The following is a 22,628-nucleotide window of genomic DNA, read 5'->3' on the forward strand; positions in this document are numbered from 1 at the left end:
AAAGGGAAATAGAAAATTTAAAATTTAAAAATTAAAAGATCTGTTTGAATATTTTTATATGAACATACCCCTTAGACAATTGTTTAAGGATAGTTTTTGTTTAGAAAGTTACTTTGAGTTGTATTTTTATTAGTTTGGTAGAATCTTACTATTCACGATCCGATTCTACGATTCCAATTCTGCGGAGCCCAAAACGATTGTACGTAGAATCCCGATTCTAACAACCTTGCCTAAGACAGCTACCTCTAAAGGGGTTTTTGTGTGCCCAAATAGCCTTACAAGGAAAAATGCAGCCCTTCCACATTCACTAATCACTTATAAAAGGGAGGACCTCAAATTCATCCTTCTCCTCCTCACCGATCTACAAATTATACAACAACCCCAATAGCTCAACAAAGTCCTCAACCTTCCAATCTTGAGATGGTCTTATGAATTGTATATATCAAATCAGCCTCCTGTTTTAAGGCGATAACAATCGGTTATGGTAGGAAGTCTGTGTGCTGTAATCCGAAACAGTCTCTGAAAAACCACGAGTAATAATCTCTCTCCACACCAGTTAACCTTGCGGGGTAGCTCAGCTAGTCTGGCCTTGGGTTTTGCTCCCCAATGGTCACTAGTTCGAGACTCCGCAAGGCCATTGGAGGCTTGCGGCTTGTCCGATCGTTAACTTCAGGGCCTCATGGGATTAGTCGAGGTGCGCGCAAGCTGGCCCGGACACCCACGATTACCTTATTTATTGGTCTTTCTGTTTTACTTATCAAAAAAAAAAAATAATCTCTCTCCACACCAGTCATCTACCCAAAACCATATACTCCTCCCATTATTCACTCGAAACCTAACATGTGTTGAGAATTCATCCAACCCTTCCTGATAACTTCCTCACCCACCCCTGCCAGCGCACGCACCTCCAAGGAGCACCAACCACCCCTCCCTTTCCTGAATTATAACTAATGACCCTCCTCCACAACACTTGATCACGCATCTCCAAAGCAACTTCCCCAACAAGGTTTTGTTGAACAAGTCCAACCTTTGAATCCCAGACCATGTGCTTGAATGGGCCTCCTCCCAATTAAAAAGTTGATACTTGAACTTGTCCTCCTTACTGCCCCACAAGAAGTTCCTTTGGAATCTCTCCATCTTCTGAACAACGATGCTGGAGTTTAAAAGAGGGAGAGAAACTAGGTTCGAAGACTCAAAAGGGTATTCTTCAAGAGTAGAAGTCGCCCCCCTTTGATACATATTGCTTTTTCCACCTTGTAAGTTTCCTCTTGAACCGATCTAGCGAGTGGATCCCACAAAGCCACCCTTGTCAGTGGATCTACCAATGGTAAACCCAAATACGTTGACCAGAATGTCCCACTGCACGCCCTAGAATATCAGCCAGAAAGTCTCATTTCCCCCACCTTCGCACCGACGCACTTTTCCCTATATTGACCTTTAGGCCAGACACAACCACAAAGCACACCAAAGCACTTGAAGATACCTGAATTGAGCCTCATCTGCCTCACAGAAAACAACTATTTCATCAACAAACAAAACATGGGATTATCTCCAACTGCAAAGACGTATCCCTGCCCACTCTAAAACCTGTAATATTGCCCAGATCCACTGCTCTCCTCGTCAGCTTACTGAATGCCTCCCTCACATTAATAAACAACAAAGGGGACAAGGGGAACCCCCTACCTCAACCCTCTAGAGCTACCAAAGAACCCAAATGGGGCCCCATTCACCAAAATTGAAAACCTCACTATAGAGATGCAAAAATAAATCCACCTCCTCCACCTCTCCTTGAAACCCATCCTCTTTAGCATACAAAGCAGGAAAGTCCTACATCTTTAGACTTCTCTACATCACGCTTACACATCACACGAGCACGTTGCTCCTCAGCATGGAGCCACATGCTGGCAATTAGAGCAGAATCCAATATTTGCCTCCCTCTAACAAAATCATTCCGGGTCTCCCAATTACATCATTCACCGCTTTATTTAACCTCAAGGGTAGGACTTTAGCTATTAGTTTGTAAACACTACCAATTGAACTAATTGGTCTAATGTCCTTGATGTCATTCGCCCCCCTTCTTTGGGATAAGTGTTAGAAAATTGGCGTTTATGCATTTCTCATACCGGTCATCCCACCTGGAAAGAGTGGACCACCCCCATTAACTCTTTCCTCACCACCTTCCTGTGCCTTATCTTTGTCACAACTCTTCAAGGTACAAACCACCGCCTTTTCCGTGAATGGTCTTTGTATCTCCTCTCTATCCTCTGCTGAGATCACATCAAACTCCAAACCATCCAGCAGTGGTTGTTGCTTGATGCTCTCCATATGCAAGTACTGTTCAAATGACATCATCTCCGTACTAACATCATCCTCCTTGCTCCACACAAGAACATTCACTAGGATTTCTCCAATATGGGTACTCCCTCGGATTGGGCTTGTTCCTTGTTTCCCTTCATTGGGCTTCTTTTGCTCCACTTAGTTGGGCTTGTACTGCCCAATATGTAATTATTTCATCATACATTTCAGTTGTTTAATCATGCGGGAAAAAAAAACCTATGAAATATTTCGTGTTTCAATCCCCTTCCTTGAGCCACAAATGTCACAATCCACCCAGAACCTGTGTAGATATTGCTACTTTTCACATTGTCCTCCGATGCTCAAAATGCGCTTACATGGTTAAGGGCGTCCACACATATAAGCATCAACAACTTCTCCTCCCACGACAATGTGGGAAGTTACAATCACTCTCTCTTAGGACCTAGCGTCATTGTTGGCCAACCCGTGCGCTTATGCACGCTCTCCCATTTTCGGCTGGGGATGGGCTCTGATACCATTTGTCATGACCTAATTAAAACCCATGTAGATATTGTCCGCTTTGCACACTCTCTTCTTGGTGCTCATGATTTTGTTCAAAACGTATCTACATGGTTAGGGGGTATCCACATATATAAATGCCAGGAACTTCTCCCCTCCAGCAATGTGGGAGAGTGTGCAAAATAGCCAATATCTACACTGGTTTTGGGCGGGTCCTTACAAAAAATCCTTGGACTTTTGCCGCCACGAAATCTCTTATAATATAGTAATCTTCCTGAGCCCTAAGGTTGCATTCCTCTCCCCTGCACCTCACTAACTTGTCTAAACCCCCGCTCCCTCTGTACGATCAAACACAACAATTGCTATCAATATTCTGTCCTTCCTCCAATTAGGGTTCCCAAACACCTCCTTATTCCTTTTCTTAACATGCACATTTAAAAAATCTTATATTTACGAATGGTCACTAGCCTAGGTGCTATAAGCTCTCCTTCCCAAACCGGAATGGGGAAAGCTGAGTGTTCAAGTCTCGGTGGAGGCATAATATATATAGTGGGTGTGTGTGTTTGCTTGAACTTTTGAGAAAAAAGAACATCCTCTTTTAAAAGGTGAACCTTGCTAACAAGGAAAAAGCTCTATCTACCTTCTACTTCATACCTTTCTTACCAATGCTTCACTATCTCCTTGAAGCCTTCGCCTGAGGCCACATGTTTTCAAATCTGAATGTGTTTATTTATTTATTTATTTATTTTTTCTGCCACAATCCACCACAGTCCCGCAACAAAGGGATGTGACCTGAGACTGGTCTAGCCAATGCCACCTAAACAGCGTCAAAATCATCTTCTCCCACTCCCTCGAAATAAAATCTTGTGTGCTATAAATTCTTACATTAAATGTCCTTGTCGAGTAGGACTTCATTCCTCCAGAACGTGGTAACAGCACAAAACCCAGAAAGCACAAAGCACGAGAAAGCGCCATGCTACAATAAATTGTATATCTTTAGATGAGATTGTGGACTTTTTGGGTTATTTGGCTCCGTAGGGTTTTTGTTTGGTTCCTTGTTTATCTCTTGGGATGCGTTCTCCGTTTGAACGCTTTCTAATACATTTTATTTATTAAAAAAGAAAAACACAACTAGAATAAATAGTATAGACAAATCTGCTAAAGAAACTAATCGCTTTTCTTGGTCGTCTTTGTAGTCTAGATTATGTATACTTTTATTTTTAATTAGTATTCCATACTATTAGGGCCATTTCTAACACGAACACGAGACATTGTGTTAAATGGGTCATTTCTAACACGAACACAACATATTTATCCGACACGTTTAATTACACAGGTTAGTTATAAATGGATTTGCAAGTCAAACACGAACATGACACATTTAGTTACCATGTCAATTCGGGTCATAGTTGTTGAAGGTTCAATGTGCACTATGGTGCCAAAGGTCTTTTGGATCCTAAACACAAGGTGCAACATACGTGCATGGCTGATCAAAGGAAGGTGCGTATTTGATCATCATATATATTAGTTACTTCTTCCATCCCAAAATTCTTGTCCATTTTTCTATTTTGGATTGTCCCAAAATACATTTCCCATTCCAAAAATGGTTGTACTATTCTTTATAACATTCCCAAACTATCCTTCTGACATTGATTTAATTAAAGGAGTGCACTAATTACGGAGTACTATTTTGTCTTTTAACAATGATAAATTTGGAAATTCACTATTATCAATGCAATAAGAAAGTATTAAAAACCTACTACCATAAAAAGTTGGATTCCCTACACACCCTAAGAATTTTGGGACACATTATAAGTTTATAAAGTTTAATTAAACTATTCAACACATACTTGTCAATATTAAAATAAGAAATAACCAGTGGCCTAGCGGTATTGGCTTTTTACTTTTCAAAGGGAGGTCAGGGGTTCAAGTCTCAGAACAGACAAGTGTGTGTGAGTTCCAATTACGGGGAAAAAAAAAAAAAAAGAAATATTTTCAACTTATCAAAATTCAATTAAGGGTTAATTTCACTGACACCCCCTCAGGTTTGGCCAAACATCACCTTCAAACATCTTTCGAAAATAACTATCACTTACATTGGAAACTTTTGCTCCGTTTTTCACTCATACCCCAATCGTTAATTGCACAGTTATGACACAATGTAAAATGACTTGAATATCCTTTGACTTTATCAAAACAACTCTTTAGCCTAAAAAATGATAAAAGACAAAAATATCCCTAAAACTATATATACATACATATATATACATACCCATTTTGTTTAAACACACACACACACACACACACACACATATATATCTATAGATACCCATTTTGTTTAAACCCATAATAGGTTTATACTATATATATATATATATATATATATACATAATTAGTTTTAGATATGGACATACACATAATTAATTTTAAAACACCCTCTTTCTTTCTTTCTTTATTTTATTATTATTATTATTTTTTTTTTCAATAATGGGTTCATACTATATACAGTCCTCACATCTTTAGTTTCCTATTATAATGTATATATTATTTTGGAACTCCTATTAAATCTGTAACTTATTTTTAATTGTATTGAATTGAATTTGTATTTAATTATTTTTAACTGTTATTGTAACACCCCCAAATCAAATTACACAAAAATTGACAATATATATGTCATACAGTTAGCTATATATATATTGATTATATATAATTAGTTGTTGTATTAGTGAAAGAAATGTTAATGGAGTTTGAGGATCAAGAGGAAGAGGAGCAAGATGAGGAGATTGAGTTGCCACCGAGTTAGGTAACTCGTCTCGACCCTAGATGGAGCTAACACGCTGCCATATGAAGCGGCACCTAGGAAACTAGGTCCCAGGGTGGCTGAAAATCCACGTCGTCGGACTTGGTGGCCACACCATGTACGGCTTCGGCGGAGAGTTCATGCCGGCCGGCCTGGAAGGCACCTTGACAAATACGTTGCAAAAGAGCTCCACCCGCTGTGAACGGTGATGGTTGGTGGTACAGATCCTCCACGCCAAAGCTCTACCCAATTCAAAATTTCCAAGCCCATCCAAGGCGTCAAGACCATCGACTCCACCTGCAATCTTTGGTTCGGCGTCCCTCCCACCAAACCACCACCGTCCACGGGACCGTGAATATCCACCACCACCCATCACTGCTAACCGCCGCCAATTTGTTAGTTTGTTAAAAAAATCAACGCTGCAATTTACAGCCGTTCTCTGTTGATGGCACAGAGATGTCGTCACCTACAATATATATTTGCGATTATAATATATATATATATATATATATTTTAAACTAGGTCTGTTTCTATTTATATAACTGAAGGTATAATGTATATTTTGGAATAAATAGGATTAAAAAATAAGGGGGTATAGTTGTCTTTTTTATATTATTAACGGAGATTTTAACGGAAAAATAGAAATAGACCTAAGTGATAGTTATTTTTGAAAGATGTTTGAGAGTGATATTTGGCCAAACCTGAGGGGTTGTTTGTGAAATTAACCCTTCAATAAATTAGTTAAATCAACATACATATATCTTTTCTATTTGCATATGAATTCAATAAACTTATATTTTTTTGATAAGTAAGATTGTATTAAAGCGCCCAAAAGGGGATGCATCCCACAAAACAAACACAAGACCAAATGGGGCCTCTAAATACTCAAAGAGCCCAAAATATCAACAATATCCTTTATAGAATTACAATTTCTCCCTAGAACCTAACAAAAAAGAGTCCTAATAATAGAGAACTTAAAGAGTCCCTATAGGAGTCTCCTTTCGTTCAAAAGATCTCCTATTCCTTTTTAGCCATAAGCACCACTAGATGCATAGATGTATAAGGGTGCAACCCTCCAATAATCCCGAGCTCATTTAATAGAGAACAAAAAAGAGTGCTAATAATAGAGAACTTAAGAGTCCCTATAGGAGTCTTCTTTCCTTCAAAAGATCTTCTATTCCTTTTTAGCCATAAGCACTACCAGACGCATAAGGGCGCAACCCTCCAATAATCCTGAGCTTGGCCCCCACTATACACCCTCTCCAAGCCTCCACCAAAGCATTAGGGGACTTTGGCATGACCTAAAGAACCTTAAAAGTAAACCCCAACAATCCTGAGCCAAAGGGCAATGCAGGAGCAGATGATCCACCGTTTCCTCATCTCTTTTGCACATGCACAACACCAATTGATGATGAATTCAATAAAATCAACTAAGAGAGGATTAGGTTAATTAATGCTCATAAATAATTTCATATGCATATGTATTAACCAAATTAAATGTGATTATGAATCTGAAATAATTATAATTTTCATTATGCACTACTTTAAACATATATTATCGTAAGTATTCATAATTAAGCACTAAATGCAACTATAAAGTTATGGATTTTGTCAAATATTTCATAATGTTGAAAAATATGATCATGATATGATATCAAACATTCTTTTTTTTTTTTTTGATAAGTAAAAAATATATTAGAAAAACGTTCAAAAGGGGAACGCGTCCCTAATTCGCAAAAACGAAAAAGCAGAAGTCAAACCTATGGACCAATAGAGTCTAAGAGAATAAAAAAATCATCAATCGAGGAGCAAGCGCTGCCTCTTACATAACAGAAAAGAAGGCGAAGAATATGAGACTTTAGGTTTGCTAAAGACGATTCCTTTCCTTTAAAATTTCTGTTATTTCTCTCCCTCCAAATGCACCACTAAACACAGTGTGGGGCGACCCTCCAAAAATCACGAGCATGACGAGTAGCAGGGCTTCTTCTCCAAGCATTCATTAATTGAAAAGAATGCTTAGGCATTACCCACTGAACTCCAAAAATACTGAATATGAGATTCCAACAATCAGACGCAACAGGACAATGCATAAGAAAATAGTCCACGGACTCACCATCAGTTTTACAGAGACAGCACCAGTTAACAATGGTGTTACCTCTCTTGTGCAGATTATCCAATGTTAGAATTTTTTCCCAGGTAGCAGTCCAAACAAAGAAGGCGAGTCTAAGAGGAGCTTTAGAGCGCCAAATACACTTCCATGGGAAATTATGTCCAATAAATTTAGACAAACACAAGAACATGGATCAAACTCCGTATCTACCATGAAGAGAGGGGGTCCACAAAATGTCATCACAACCTCTGCCAACATCCTTTTGTCTATACAATAGGTTCAAAAAGACGCATACTTCTGCTATCTCCCAATCCTGAAAAGAATGCCTAAAACGCACATCCCACATAACTCCATTGTTATCAAGATGATAACAGTCAATTACGTAAGCATGCTTATTCTCGGTTATACAAAAGAGACGAGGAAAGGAAAGTGACAACAACTAATCACCACACCATAAGTCTTCCCAAAATCTAACATTCGTACCATTACGAACCTTGAACTGAATATGGGTGGAAAACACATCCCAACCTTTCCAAATGAACTTCCAAACGCCAACGCCTCCATTGATAGATACAAGACGAGAGGACCAACCTCCACTCTCCTCCCCAAAACGACACGAGATAACTCTTCTCCATTGTTGATGACGCTCTTTATCGAACCTCCATAACCACTTCCCCAATAAGGCTCTATTAAAAGAGACCAACTTCCGAATGCCTAAACCGCCAAACTTCAAAGGTTTGTAAACTTGCTCCCAATTAACAAGATGATACTTAAACTCCTCTCCTTTTCCACCCCAAAGAAAATCTCTCTGAATTTTTTCGATCCGTTCAGCAGCAGAGCACGGGATTTGAAACAAGGATAAAAAATATGTGGGAAGGGACAAGAGGGTGCTCTTAATAAGAGTGACCTTCCTCCCTTTCGAAAGATATTGTTTTTTCCATCCCGTCAATCTTTTTTCATACATGTTAATTATCGGATCCCAGGTCCCCACTCTTCTAGAGGATACTCTCAAAGGTAATCCCAGATAAGGGAGTGGAAAAGCACCCACTCCACACCCAAGAACTGCAGCTAAGGTGGAAATATCAAAAACATCCCCCACTGGGACAAGCACACTCGTTCCAACATTAATCTTAAGACCAGACACCGCTTGGAAGCATGTAAGAATGCACCTCAAATACCTGAGTTGGGAAACATCAGCATCACAAAAAACCAAGGTATCATCTGCAAACAACAAATGGGATATCTCAATCTGATTAGCAACATCTCTACCAACTGTGAATCCCCCTATGTAACCCAGATCCTCTGCTTTTTTCATTAATCTGCTCAATCCCTCCATAACAATAAGTAATAGAAAACACGACAAAGGATCTCCTTGTCTCAAACCACGCGAACTCGAGAAAAAAACAGCAGGAAAGCCGTTCACAAGCACAGAGAACATAACGGACGAGATGCAAGATTCAATCCATTTTATCCATCGATCCCCGAACCCCATTCTTCGAAGCAAGTAAAGAAGAAATTTCCAAGTCACGTGATCATAAACTTTCTCGATATCAAGTTTGCATTAGACACCAGGAACTTCACTCTTCAACCTAGAGTCAACACATTCTCCTGCGATAATAACGAAATCTAAAATCTGCACCAACAAAAGCATTTTGTGACTCTGAAATAATTCCATCCAAAACATTTCGCATTCTAAGAACAAGGACCTCGGCAATAAGCTTATACATACAGCCCACTAGACTGATTGGCCGGAAGACCTTAATGTCAGAGGCATCGCCCTTCTTAGGAATAAGAGCAATGAAAGATGCATTCAATGATTTTTCAAATGTGCCATGAGAATGAAAATCCTGAAACGTGCCCATTACCATAGTTATTAAAGGCATTGGAGCCTAGGCGCGAGGTGCACGGCGAGGTGCACGCCCGAGTGATGTGAGGCGCACAAGTAAAAATTTAAAACAATAATTCTTAGCAAAAAGAACACAATTAAACAATAAACATCCAGTAATAAAAATACTAAATATATCACAATTAAACCAATAAAGCAACCAGCAAAATAGCCCAATTAAAACAATAAAGCTCCATTAAGAAAAACTGCAAATAGAAGGTATTTAGTTTCAGTTTTGAGTGATAAAACCAAACAATCTTAAACAATCTCAAAGGAAGAAGAAAAAAACAGAACAGAAAAAGAAAAAGGAAAAAAAAAAAAAAGCAGGAATGGTAAATTTATTTTATTCTTTTATTGCACAAGAAGACAAAGTTCATTGCAATAAACTACTCCCCTTTCTTTCTTTCTCTTTTTGGTCTTTCTTTATTTGTTCCACTCTCTCACGTTTCTATGTTGTATCCATTTTTATTTGATCATTGCATTTCTTTTCTTTATTTTATTCTTTTATTGCACAAGAAGACAAATTTACAAAAGCTTCTTTTTATTCCAGCAAATGTGTGCTGAACAGAATTCTTTTATTGCACAAGAAGACAAAGTTGACTACAACAAACTACACCCTTTTTCTTTCTTTCTTTGCTTTTGGTCTTCCTTTACTTGTTCTACTGTCTCACATTTCTATGTTGCTTTTCTTTATTTTATTCTTTTATTGCACAAGAAGACAAATTTACAGCACATGGAAAAAGCTGAACAGCACATGGAAAAGTGAACAACACATGGAAAAAGCTGAATAACACATGGATAAGTAATCAGGCGCGCCTAGGCGCTCCTGAATAAAAGCATCAAGCGCGTCCCAGGCGCGCGCCTAATGAAGGTCGCTGCGCCTAGGCTATTATGAGTGCGCCTGTAGGTGCCTAGTGCCTAGGCGCGCGCCTAGGCGTGCCTTTAATAACACTGTCCATTACGTCATTGCGCACCACCTCCCAACTCTCCTTAAGAAACCGCATAGTGAATCCGTCTGGCCCTAGAGCTTTATCACCATTACAATTGGATAACGCCTTAAGAACTTCCTCTTCAGAGAACGGAACCTCAAGCCTATCACTATCCAGCATAGAAATAGCATCGAAATGCAAACCGTCAAATTTGGGTCTCCATCCCAAAGTCTCGGTATAGAGCTGCTGATAAAAAGAAACAATTCCCCCATGCACCTCATCTTCTTTCCACAATTCTGAACCATTCACACGAATGTGCCCAATGTTATTGTATCTTCTATGAGCGTTAGTAAGCCTGTGAAAGAATTTAGTATTGCGGTCGCCTTCTTTGAGCCGCAAAGCTCGAGATTTATGACGCCACAAAGTCTCCTCCATAGTAGCAATCTCAGCAAAAGTCGCCAGACAAGATGCTCTTCTAGAGCGTATAGACTCTGAGCCTTGCCCTAGCTTATCAAGACGATCAAGTTCAGCAATATAAGTCAGGACTCTATTTTTCTTCCATTCAAGATTCCCAAACACCTCTTTGTTCCACTTCTTAAGCTCATATTTGAGAATCTGAAACTTCTTAGCAAGCACATAACTGGTAGAGCCTGTAAACGTTGCTTCCCCCCACCAGGACTGGACCTTCCCTGGGAAGTCCTCAGCTCTCAACCACATATTTTCGAAGCGAAATGGTGTGCGTCTAGATGTCATACCTCCACAATCAAGGACTAAGGGCTCGTGATCAGACGTGACTCTAACCAAAGCTGCCTGAGTGACATCCGGGAACTTCTCCTCCCAATCTCCAAAAATTAGGAATCTATCTAGCCTTGATAGAGTAACTGGGTCTCTGCCGCTTGACCAAGTGAAAGTTGCCCCTTCCAATGGCAAATCAATAAGAAGGTGACCATCAATAAAGTCAGAGAACTGGGTCATCTCCGGAGACCACCTCCCCCCTATGGATCTCTCAAATGGAGATCGAACAGAATTGAAGTCCCCGCCTAAGCACCAAGGCAACGAGTTCTTGCCAAAAAACAGGTCTTTCACAATCAATAACGGGTCTATAAACTCCAGAAAAGACCCAACTGAAAGTATCATCTTCCATCTGAAACACTCATGACGAAGAAAATAGCCCTTTCCAGAAATTCGTTCCGGACATCCATTTGCGATCCCACATAATAAGAATGCCGCCCGATGTGCTGGAAGCGTTCAATGCTTCCCAATCCAAGAACCTACTTCCCCAAAGGCTTCTAACCACATCATCAGTAATAGAAGCCAACTTGGTTTCTTGCAAACATATAACATGGGCATTCCACTTCCTCACAGCAACTTTAACCACCCTTCTTTTGTCCAGAGCATTTAATCCACGGACGTTCCATGTAATAATTCGTCTCTTCATTGAGAACCAAAAATAATCAATGCCCTTCCTCCCTGCTTCCCACTCCTGGTCCTTCCCCTTTCTTTATTCACTCCATCCTTCCCTTCGTAATTGACATTGGAAATAAGGTTCTTAACCTCCTGATCTCCTTTCCGATGTGCATGTTTCCTATTTTTATCAACTTTTGTGCTTTTAAAGGTCTCTGTATGGTTATTTCTTGCCACAATAGAATGAAGAATGGATTGTGTTCGGTCATCATCACCTTCCGAGGAGACACCCAAAGCTTCACTGACCTCGCCAATATTATCAAACACCTAGTCCATACCCAAATCGTTTGTCGTCTCTAGGCAATCAGGGTGCACAGTTGCTAAGGGTTCCATAATGTCCACGTTAGATTGATCAATATCCTAGGCAAGAGGACAGATCTGTTGAGAAGAAAACTGATCTTCAAACTCCTCCCCTTTGCTTTCAACACTGTTCTGATACAAGTTTAATTGCAGATTCAGCTCTGTTCCATGGTCATCCGTAAAATTTGTCATCAAATCATGGGTGTAATTCGTCCCAGTCACGGAGGGTAAACCATTTAAGCCTTTTAGAGCAGCAAAGAGCTTAAGTTCGTTAAGTAAAGTCACGGCTATATCATCTGTCAGCTTGAAATGAAGGTCCCGTCCTACACATACTATGACCCCGTTGGAACAACTAACACTTCTGGACGTGATCATTGAAGACAATGACTCTTCAGCCCGTGGAACAATGGCCTCAGAAAAACCCTCTTATGATCCAAACGATCCTCCACACCACCGCCACCATTTCCCATCACCTCACAAGTAGGGGTAGAAAATGAGCTCTTAGAATGAGAAACAGAGGTCAAACCTGGAGAAGGAGAAGGAGAAGGAGAGCATGCTACCCATTTATGTTTTTCAGTACGAGTCCATCGAGTGCCTTGGCGACTAGCTGAAGCAACCGGCAGTCTCCACTTTTCTTTCTCAGTCCGACGCTGAAATGAAGAAGAGGAGAGAGTTTAGTTTTGGATTTGAGCTTGAACCAGGGCTTGTCTTTTAGATGGATCTGGTTCGTTAAGAAAGGAAACAGAAAGTGAGTTGGGTCCTCTAAATACCCGTCTTTTAGTGTGGGCTGTCTTAGGCCCAAAGTCAGGCTTGAACTTGAGCCCATTCCTCCCAGACCCAAAACTTAACACTTTAGCTTGCCCTGAACCCCTCCAACCTAAATCAATCTTAGGCCAATTTGTGCGGCCCTACCCAACCTCTTCACCAACCCTTGTAGATAAGGATAGGGACGAATCTGGAAGTGAGCCTCTACGAGCACCACGTGTAATTTTATTCTTGTCAGCTGCAACGCGCGTAACCGGTGCGTCTCGGCTACTTGATTCCTCGCACAAATTTCACCGCCCTTTGAAGTTCTCTATCTTTCAGCCATTGTTGGACCTGTTGCACCCCTTCTTTCCCTTTGTTAAGAAGCGAATTCCATCCTTCCTCAGTCATAAGATGAGACCCGTCACTGCATTCAAGACTCTCTGTCGAGGGAACCAACTCCGGCGCGACTTCTTCCTAGATCGCCACCTTGTAACAGAAGGTGTCATCATTAATAAACACGAATTGCGGACAGGTAGATCCTATTCTCACTGTAATCCGAACGCTTTCGGCGTCCCTTGTTTCATCTGCAACAACTCCCATAAATCCGCCGCACAACTCCCCTACTTCAACAAATAAAGCATGACACCATAGGTGAAGGGGCAGTCCAAACATCCGGATCTGTTTGAGACCTTTGTTTCTAAGGATGCCGCAACAACCAACCCTAAAAGACCACACATCGATCCACAAGGTTGCAGATCCCCATTGACGCCGGCCTTCCTTCAACACACGTTGAGCTTTTGCCTGAGAAGGAAACCTGAATAGGAGCAACGAATCGGATAAGGGAGTAACCCCCACTCCACAGGACGTATTCCATGCTCACACCGCCCCTTCCTCCACCCGATCACATCCCCCAACTTCCTTGTCAAAACGACCGACCAAGCAAGGTGAGAGAACTGATTTCCTCCCTCCGACGGGCTCCTCGTCGATGTACAAAGACGGCCCTCGATGTGGAATTGCTGACTTCACATCCCTTCTCAGTGATATTCTTGGAATCCTTGCAATTTCTAAAAAAGATTTCATCGCAAACTGAAACTGAAAAAAAAATCACGATCGCCTTGAAATCGCCCCTAGTGGGGTGAAATCGCCCATAGTGACATTCTAATTTAGTAGTCATTTGATAAAAGAAAAATGATATGAATAAATTATTGAAAAATAGAGAACAAATTTCACTTACCTTAAAAGACACTTTTTTTTTTGGCCTGGGACATACTAAAAAGTGCATGCCAGTGAGCCTGACTGAAGGGGCTTGGCCTTTACTAGGTCAAGGCTCTCTAGCTGAGCCTCGACAAGCCTGGGGCTTTTTTAGAGCCTAGGTGTGCCCTTAACAACTATGGTATGGGATGACACTATTGCAATCCAAGCACGATTAGTCAAACGTAAACACACTTATTTCATGTCGTATCAGTTATTGTCACTCCTACCTAGTATTTTTATTTCGGGTTGGATCAGTAATAGCAGGTTCATTCTTGTTTGAGGTGGTGGTCTATGTTTTCAAAATTTTAAAACCTAGACTGAATGCTTGCATTTATGATTGGATCATTAATAGCGGCACATGTCGCGTGACATCTCTCCCATTGCCATCCCCTATATGCCATGTTGCAACCGAGCTGCCTCCCACCCCTTTTTGGTTGTTAAGAAGACCCTCTCCTTTTGTTCGCCTCTTCTTTTTACGTGCTTCAGGCGCTTGCAAAGACCCTTGTCCCCAACCTCTCTTGTCCCTTTTACCTCTACTTCTCATATTTCAATTTCCAGCATACTTCCGATGCACACTTGGCTTCGTCCTTCTCTCACCACCAATCCTTCTCTTGAGTTAACAACTTCTCATGTTGATCTCTGAGCGATGCTACTGTCAGAGTCAATTCTGACATGGTTCTTCCAACACAGCCACCTGATAAAACACCTTCCTGTCCCCCGCCATCACAAAAGCGGGTATCTCCTCTCTGTCCAGGCCTAAAATTTTATTCTTTTCATGTTTACCTTTTCATTTGCTTTTACGCCCTTAAAATCACCACACTGATCCCCAATTGCAACGAATTGTGGATGGCACCATAGATGGAGCTGCACACCATACAATAGAATTCGCCATTCCTTGCTCTTCCTCATAATGCCAGAGAATCCCACTCTGTATTTAAAAAAGCATCTCCCCACTATAGTTTTCCCTTTTTTAAAACCTTATTTGCCTCATTGCGAGAATGTAGCTTGAATAGAAGTATTGGGTCCCCGGCAATGAAGTCACACACCCCAGTCATCACCATTCAAGACTTCATAGCCCAATCTTCTGTCTTCTCGAGGCTTGCGACTTCTGTGTAGAAAAAACCAAAAAGGCACAGTTATTAAGTCTCTTTCCTTCTCTCGGCACTCCCACATCCACTTTGATGTGCCCTCCGTTTGGCGACAATAGCCCGAAAGTGAGAATGCGCGGTAGTCTTACTACCTCCAAAAACCTTCTCCTCTTCATACAGACTTGTCACAAACATAAGACCACGCTAAAGACAGGTCGACGCTTATCCTTGACCTCTCTATTGCGCAAAGAATATAATGCAACTCTCTATTGCTGAAGATATCTTGAAATGCTGATGCTCAGTCTTTATAAGTAACATTACATCATCTATCAACGGAATTTTGTTTCATTACTTCTAATCCATGCCTTGGACTTGGAGTACTAATGCCCAGTTGCAAAGGTCAAATTGCAGTCTTTTATTTCTATCGTTCCGGAACATCAATTCCATGCTTGTCATTGCTAGTTTTAAAAAATGAAGACAAAAGCCCGTAATGAGAGAATGTTGTTCACAGCATGAAATGTTTCGAATATCTAGTTCAATCTGAATTTTTGCATTGTGTTTAGCTATAACTTCCCTCGTCTAGGGAATTTTATTATTATCATAGTTAGTAAATTACGCTAAGGAAAAAGAGAAGAAGAAGGATTTGGGAATGTATGAGTATAATTCGATTTTATTTATTTATTTATTTTTAATACATTGCAAAATTCGGCCAAATAAACGGAAAAGAAAAATACGAATACGGATACATACATGTATAACACGTATGAGCTGAAAATTCGGGACAAAAAATTAAGCTATACACATCTTATATATTTTCTTCTATATCATATACTTGTAAAGACAATAAAAGAAAATGTTACAATTAATAAAATAAATCCCATTTTATGCAAATTTACACCGTATGCCTCAACTTCCATCGTAGAATCTGGTGTTAGCTTCGTGCATAAAGTTGAGTAAGTTGGTAATTTGTATGATTGAGTCATACAACGTAAATTTTAGGACTCAAATACAGATACACTCTTCACGAAATCAATAAAAGATCGAGTCTGAACCACATTGAATTGAATATCATTCGAAATAATATGCTTAGCAATTTTTTTATTTACCTCACTCCTATTTATTTTCTTAATTATTTCTGGCATGGTGTATTTGATGTGAACCCTTTGAAGATGAGGGGGGAAATTTAACAAGTCTACATTGTTCAACATCAGTTGAAGTAATGTAGTCTTAACTTTTTTTTTTTGTTCAGACCACTGGTTGCTAATAATGCAGCTGTTTGAGAAATAGTGCTTGAGAAAAATATAGAATTAAAATTGAAATGTAAATAAAAATAATTGGGTTATCAGGAAACATAAAATAGATAAATAAATAAATGAATTAAAGGGCTAAACATATAAAATCGTTTCATTTGGGTTAATAGTGATAACCGTATCTTTCAAACTTCAATTTCAAGCGGGAGCATTTCCCAAAGCATCGTACGTACACGTCTAATTCGTGAATTTACTTCCAGGATTGTCATTTCTATTTTTGTACCTGATTCTTAAAAACAATCAAGAAAGATTCTGGCTTCATGTGATTAAAATGTTTATCTTTTCGTTGTTATTTGTTACTATATTTTTGCCTTTAATGCTGTTTTTATATTTTGCCTCCTTAGGAATCCTTCATCGTATGGTGCGTGCCATTTACATCAAGGAAGGAAATTTTCCAAACATTGACAATTTTATTGCAAGTTCTGTATCTTTTATCAACGAAGGAAATTTTAAAAGCATCCACAATTGCATCCCCAATTTAGTCGTAAGTTCAATATATACATAACTTTAATTTTTAATTTTTTATTTTATTTTTTATCTAATTCAGATTTTTTTTAACAATTATATTGTTTGATCTTTAAACAACAGCTTTTTTGTGGACCCCAACAACTTTTTTTCGAACAGAAGCACAACATTATATTAGAAAATTATGGGTTGTTCAAAAAGGGCAACACTGATTGGCATGTGGCTGGGGTTTCCAAGACCAGATATATCTCGATAAATGACTTCATGTGGTTGGTACTCTGGATTCCTAAAAAGTACAAAAAAAGGATTTATAATTACCTGTTTAAGCAGCAAATTTATGTTTTGGAGAGTTCTCCAATGACACTATTAAAATACTCAGTACTCTGTTCTTGGAGAGCACCATTCGATGGACAGTACAAGTTAAATGTTTCTGTGTTTTTTAAGAAAAATCTTGGTGGGACCAAGGAAGCTTGTTGTGGAGAAGTATTAAGAGATTGTAGGGGAAGGATTTTGGAAATTTTCTATAAGCCATTTCCTGATGCAACATCTAGAGATGAAGTATTGTTACTTGGAGTGCTTCATGGGATAGATGAAATTCTTAAAAGGAGATTGGAAGCAAAGGATATATTATTGGAGATTAACCATAAAAAAATTGTCAAGGTGCTAAATCGTGAGAACGATATACCAATTGAATGTCTTGGACTTTATCAGTAAGTTTTTTGTATAAAGTTCGAGTTTATTCTTAAAATTTATATTCAAGTTTCCAATTATATTGATATAAAACTATTGTGATGCAGCAAAATTTTTGGTTCGTTAGAATTTGATAAATATGAAATATCGTTTCAATATTTTCAAGGAAACACGGTAGCTAATAGAGTTGCGTATATAGCTTCGCATCTGACCGTGGGACAGAGTTTTCCCATAGGCGATAGAGGTTTTGAAACAGAAGTCAGGCATGATCGATTGAATATTCCGCGATATGAGATCATCCCGAAAGAATCGTCTGATGAGGAATTTGAAGTCTGGTACTTTTACTTTTCTTATAGTATTTTAAATTCCTGAAATGAGAAAGTAATTACTGTGATCTTGTGTTGCTCACCCGGCATTAGAAACAAAAATAAATAATAAGGGGAAATTTAAATTTCTCTATTTCATCAGTATTAAAGTAATCCTTGTAAGTTTGTGTTTTCTATATATTCTAGACTCCATCATGACAATCACACTTATTTCTGCTCCTATAAGCCTATTTTTACTAATACTATTTTCTTTACCTTTATTCTAGTAAATTACTCCGTATAAAGTTATCTAGGAGAAAAGAATTGTTAGCTGAATATATTTTCTGCAGATTGTTATCTGGTTCATTATGCTAGCAGCGAGTAGCTTATGAGCTGATCACAATAACAATGCCCTTTCACTGATTGTTCTACTCCAGTTTGTGCCCGCACTATATTTGATTTTCCTATTAAGTTCACTACTTATTAAAGCAACTGGTGTCGTCACAAAACCAGTTTTTAGCAAGGGATGCATATAATCTGATATTGTACATGTTTGCTTACTATGTAACTTTAAATTAAATCAATTTATGTTATTTATTTGTCACTTTATGCTTTTAACCAATTTAGTTGAAAACTTCTACCAGTGTTATGCCATTTGTGCTCATTTTTATCACTTTAATATTCCTTTTCTCAAAATTTTTTTTTTCCCTCTCTCTCAAGAGTTGCGTAATTGTGTTGGAATTGATGATTCAATTTTGTTCTTCCAGGTTTTAGGGGCACCATGGTATTTGCTGTCAGTGGACTGGTATGTATCGTGCTGGAAATCATATTGCAAAAAAGATTTTAGCCCTACAAAATGCCTTCTTAATTATTTGGAAAACTGGAATGTGACGCTCTTGACCATGACGAGGATTGCAAGAATTGGGCCAATAGTACAAACGTTTTTAAGAGTTGGATCCTGACAATCATGATCACTTTCAAGTATGTAATATTTTAAAAATGCAGTGACAAAAAGTGGTCTCCTCAAAGTTTCTTGAAAAGTCGGTTGGGTTTCCAAAACTTTAGGAATGTTTTCTCCAATTTTTATTACTGGTATCCACAAACAACGAGGTTGTCTTTATTTCATTATTAGCAATTAGCATCAGTTCTGTATCCATTTTGAAAGTAATAATTCTCGTTCCATAAAACTTAAATGTGGAACGTACCAATGTAAATTTATCATATTAGGTGCATCCAGCATGAATAATCGGCTAATTATTTGTTTGTACCTTATCATCATCGAATGAAATGATTATATGTGTTTGGATGTCTTTCTTTTCCTGTACAATTTAATTTTTTTTTCCCTTTATTTATTATTTTTTTCTTTGTTACTAAATCCAATGTCTATCTTTATACATCTACGGACTCTGTCGATGAAATTCTTGCTCGATCATTACCTTATATGTATCGAAAATGATTTCTTGTTTACTAATGAGCAAGAAATTCAATCACATTATACGGTTCCTTAGATATGATGGCTATATATCTATAGGGTTAAGTACAGAAAATTCCCTTATTATATAAAAAATATGCAAGAAACCCCCTATTAGAAAAGAAAAAAAAAAAAAAAAAAAATTGAATACAACTAATTGTATTATTCATCTTTTGAGCAATTTGTCCATCATTGAATGGATTCGTTGAAAAAGAGCAGCTAGTAATATTACTTTTTTTAAAAAAATTTAAAAGTGCTATTTTTGTTTGACAAGATTGTCCCTACTAATTTTGTATATATTTGAATATTAAATGGTTTTGTTTGAATGTGTTTCAAGACCTGTCCAAGGAAAATTCTATGTATTGTCATAGTCTGTCTCTCTAAAAATATATTCTCTCTAAAATATTTTTTGTGGCCGCCGATATTATCTCTATTTCTATTTTCTTTTTCTCCTAAAATTTTTTCTATGCCAATATTATCTCCTCTCCGAATGATAGATGCACTATATTTTATTGTAAATGAATGAGCCCCCCTTAATTATATATTTATCTATATCTATAATAATAATATTATTATTATTAAATAAATGGATTTGCTTTGATGCAAATTGTTATCAGATGAACTTCAGATTTCTATCAAAATTAAAATTTTGATCTAGTTACTCTTCGGCTGAACACATACTCAAGCAACACATTTTTTTTTAAAAAAAATTGTTTATTTTATTTTATTTTATTAATGTCTATTTTTATCATATTATGTGCAAGCCAAACTTTTTGAGTTTACTATTAACTTTTTTTTTCTCTTTTTTTTTCCAAGTCCGTTTACCATTAACTTTTCAAGCACAATTTCTCAAAAATCATTAATAAGTAGGATAAAATACAGTTAAAAAAAAAAAAAAATTATAATTGATAAGTGAGATTGACGTATAGTTAGTGGCGTATGTCTAAATTTTTTTTTTAGCTACTATAGATTTATATATAGATATTCTTGAATGTATTGGAAGGACAATGGTTGAATTTGGTAAAAGGTAATTAGACACCCACATTCCAAATTTGTTTTAAATATTGGGACACTGATTTATAATCCTTATACTGTTATGTTATGTTTTGACTTTAAAGGTAATTTTGATATTTTGCCCCCTTTTTTTTACTAATGTTAAAGTAAGGTTAATTTAGTAATTTTATCACCAAAATTATGATTTGTCATTTTTTACACTTAACCCCTCTCTCTCTCTCTCTCTCTATCTATATATATATATATATATATATATATATATATATATATATATATATATATGTATGTATTTTTGGTAAACTACTCGTGGTCCGTAATGGAAAAATGCATATAAATTGAGCACCCATTTTTGGTAAACTACTCATGGTTCGTAATGGAAAAATGCATATAAATTGAGCACCCTCTTGGATTGAAGGTATGATTTCAAATTTTAGTTTTGTTTTGTTTCGTTGATTTTTTCTTTTTTAATTTTTTTTTTCTCAATATATATTTTTAGCTTTTGTACAAGGCATTCATTGAATAGAACATCATCAGTTAATAATCATATATAAGTCTTGTCAAATTTGGTTTTGAAGATATCCGCTTTATCAATTTTGTCACCTTCGCTCCTTCCGACTCCAATTCCGAATCATATATTCCAACTAACAATTTGGATTCGGACTCGTGCTCCAAACAACAACTTCCTCACGCCCGAAATTACGAACGCAAATCCTCTGATGTAATTATTTCAGTAGTTTTCTGCAGCGGAATAATTTTTCTCCCTATATGCAAGCAAATATAATATATCTCTACTTTTATATGTGCTGAAAATAATAGAGAACAAATCAATCACACCAAGCCACAAGAACACAAGCAATTTTTTACGTGGAAAACTTTCCCAGTGTGAGGAAGAAAAACCACGAGACCTAGTCGAGTTAAAATCTCCACTATCAACCAAATAATGGGTACACAAAGTCTTCTCTAATCGCAATTAGAGGCTACAAAACGTCTCATCAAGATAACAACAATCTTAGCAAAAAGAAAGAGAATTGGAGAGAAAAATACCAAAACCCGGTTACTGTTTACGGGCACGAATCACTGTTCCCGAGTGCAAAATCCAATCTTCACCGTTCATAGTTTAACTCATTGAGTCGTGAACCTCTCCTCTAAATTTCAGCTCGATCGGACCACGGACAAAGCGGGATCGAATATTTGATGAAATCTGGGCAGAATAGAAAAACCTGCATTTTTCTACCAAAACCAGGTTATTGTTCACGGGTACGAATCACTGTTCCTGAGCTCAAAATCTGATCTCCATCGTTCAGATTGTGCGTCACTGAGTCGTGAACCTCTCCTCCAATTTTCAGCTTGATCTGACCACAGACGAAGTGGAATCGGACATTTGATCAGACCTGGGCAGAATGGAAAAACCTGTGTTTTTCTTCTCTTTGTTTTTTTCACTTGCGGCTAACCTCTCTCTCTTTTTATACTAACTTCCTTAGGGTTTTCTTTTCCCTAAAGGCTGGGCTTTGAGCTTTTAATAAAACCCACTTGGGCTTTCCTCCATATAGAAGGAAATAAACCCAACAAATCTCCCCCTTTCCGACTATGTGAAGGGAATCGCCATCCCGACGATCGAATAACAAACTTCAAACTTCTCCCTTGGTAATGTCTTTGTCAACATATCAGAGCCATTATCATCAGTGTGAACCTTCTCAAGTTCAAGTAACTTATTGTTCAATGCATCTCTGATCCAATGGTATCGTACATCAATGTGCTTAGATCTTGCATAGAAACTGGAATTCTTAGCAAGATGAATAGCACTCTGGCTATCACAAAACAACACATACCTCTGCTGCTTGAAACCAAGTTCTCTCAAGAACTTCTTTGCTTATAGGAACTCTTTAGTCGCTTTCGTTGCTGCAATAAACTCTGCCTCAGTCGTAGAAAGAGCAATACACTTCTGAAGTCTCGATTGCCAACCTACAGCCCCACCTGCAAAA

General features: G+C 38.0%; 1 protein-coding gene across 4 annotated transcripts in view; it reads left to right on the forward strand.

Annotated features, from left to right (window-relative positions):
- The window catches only part of LOC132280192 (uncharacterized), a 34,318-nt gene extending 14,846 nt beyond the window's left edge, over window positions 1-19,472 (forward strand). For 3 of the 4 annotated variants that reach the window (XM_059782347.1, XM_059782349.1, XM_059782350.1), the window contains 4 exons: window positions 17,046-17,185; window positions 17,290-17,876; window positions 17,964-18,186; window positions 18,929-19,472. In XM_059782347.1, the coding sequence (XP_059638330.1) occupies window positions 17,046-17,185; window positions 17,290-17,876; window positions 17,964-18,186; window positions 18,929-19,123 (1,145 nt within the window). In that variant the 3' untranslated portion in view covers window positions 19,124-19,472. Of the gene's footprint in view, window positions 1-17,045; window positions 17,186-17,289; window positions 17,877-17,963; window positions 18,192-18,928 lie in introns of all 4 variants that reach the window. The other variant, XM_059782348.1, reaches the window with a different exon arrangement.
- Window positions 19,473-22,628: the final 3,156 nt, after the last annotated feature.

The sequence above is a fragment of the Cornus florida genome, unplaced genomic scaffold (genome assembly GCF_030987335.1).
Source record: "Cornus florida cultivar Cherokee Brave unplaced genomic scaffold, ASM3098733v1 CherokeeBrave_3.0.0_Hap2_Chr10, whole genome shotgun sequence".
In the NCBI taxonomy this organism is placed as follows: Eukaryota; Viridiplantae; Streptophyta; class Magnoliopsida; order Cornales; family Cornaceae; genus Cornus; species Cornus florida.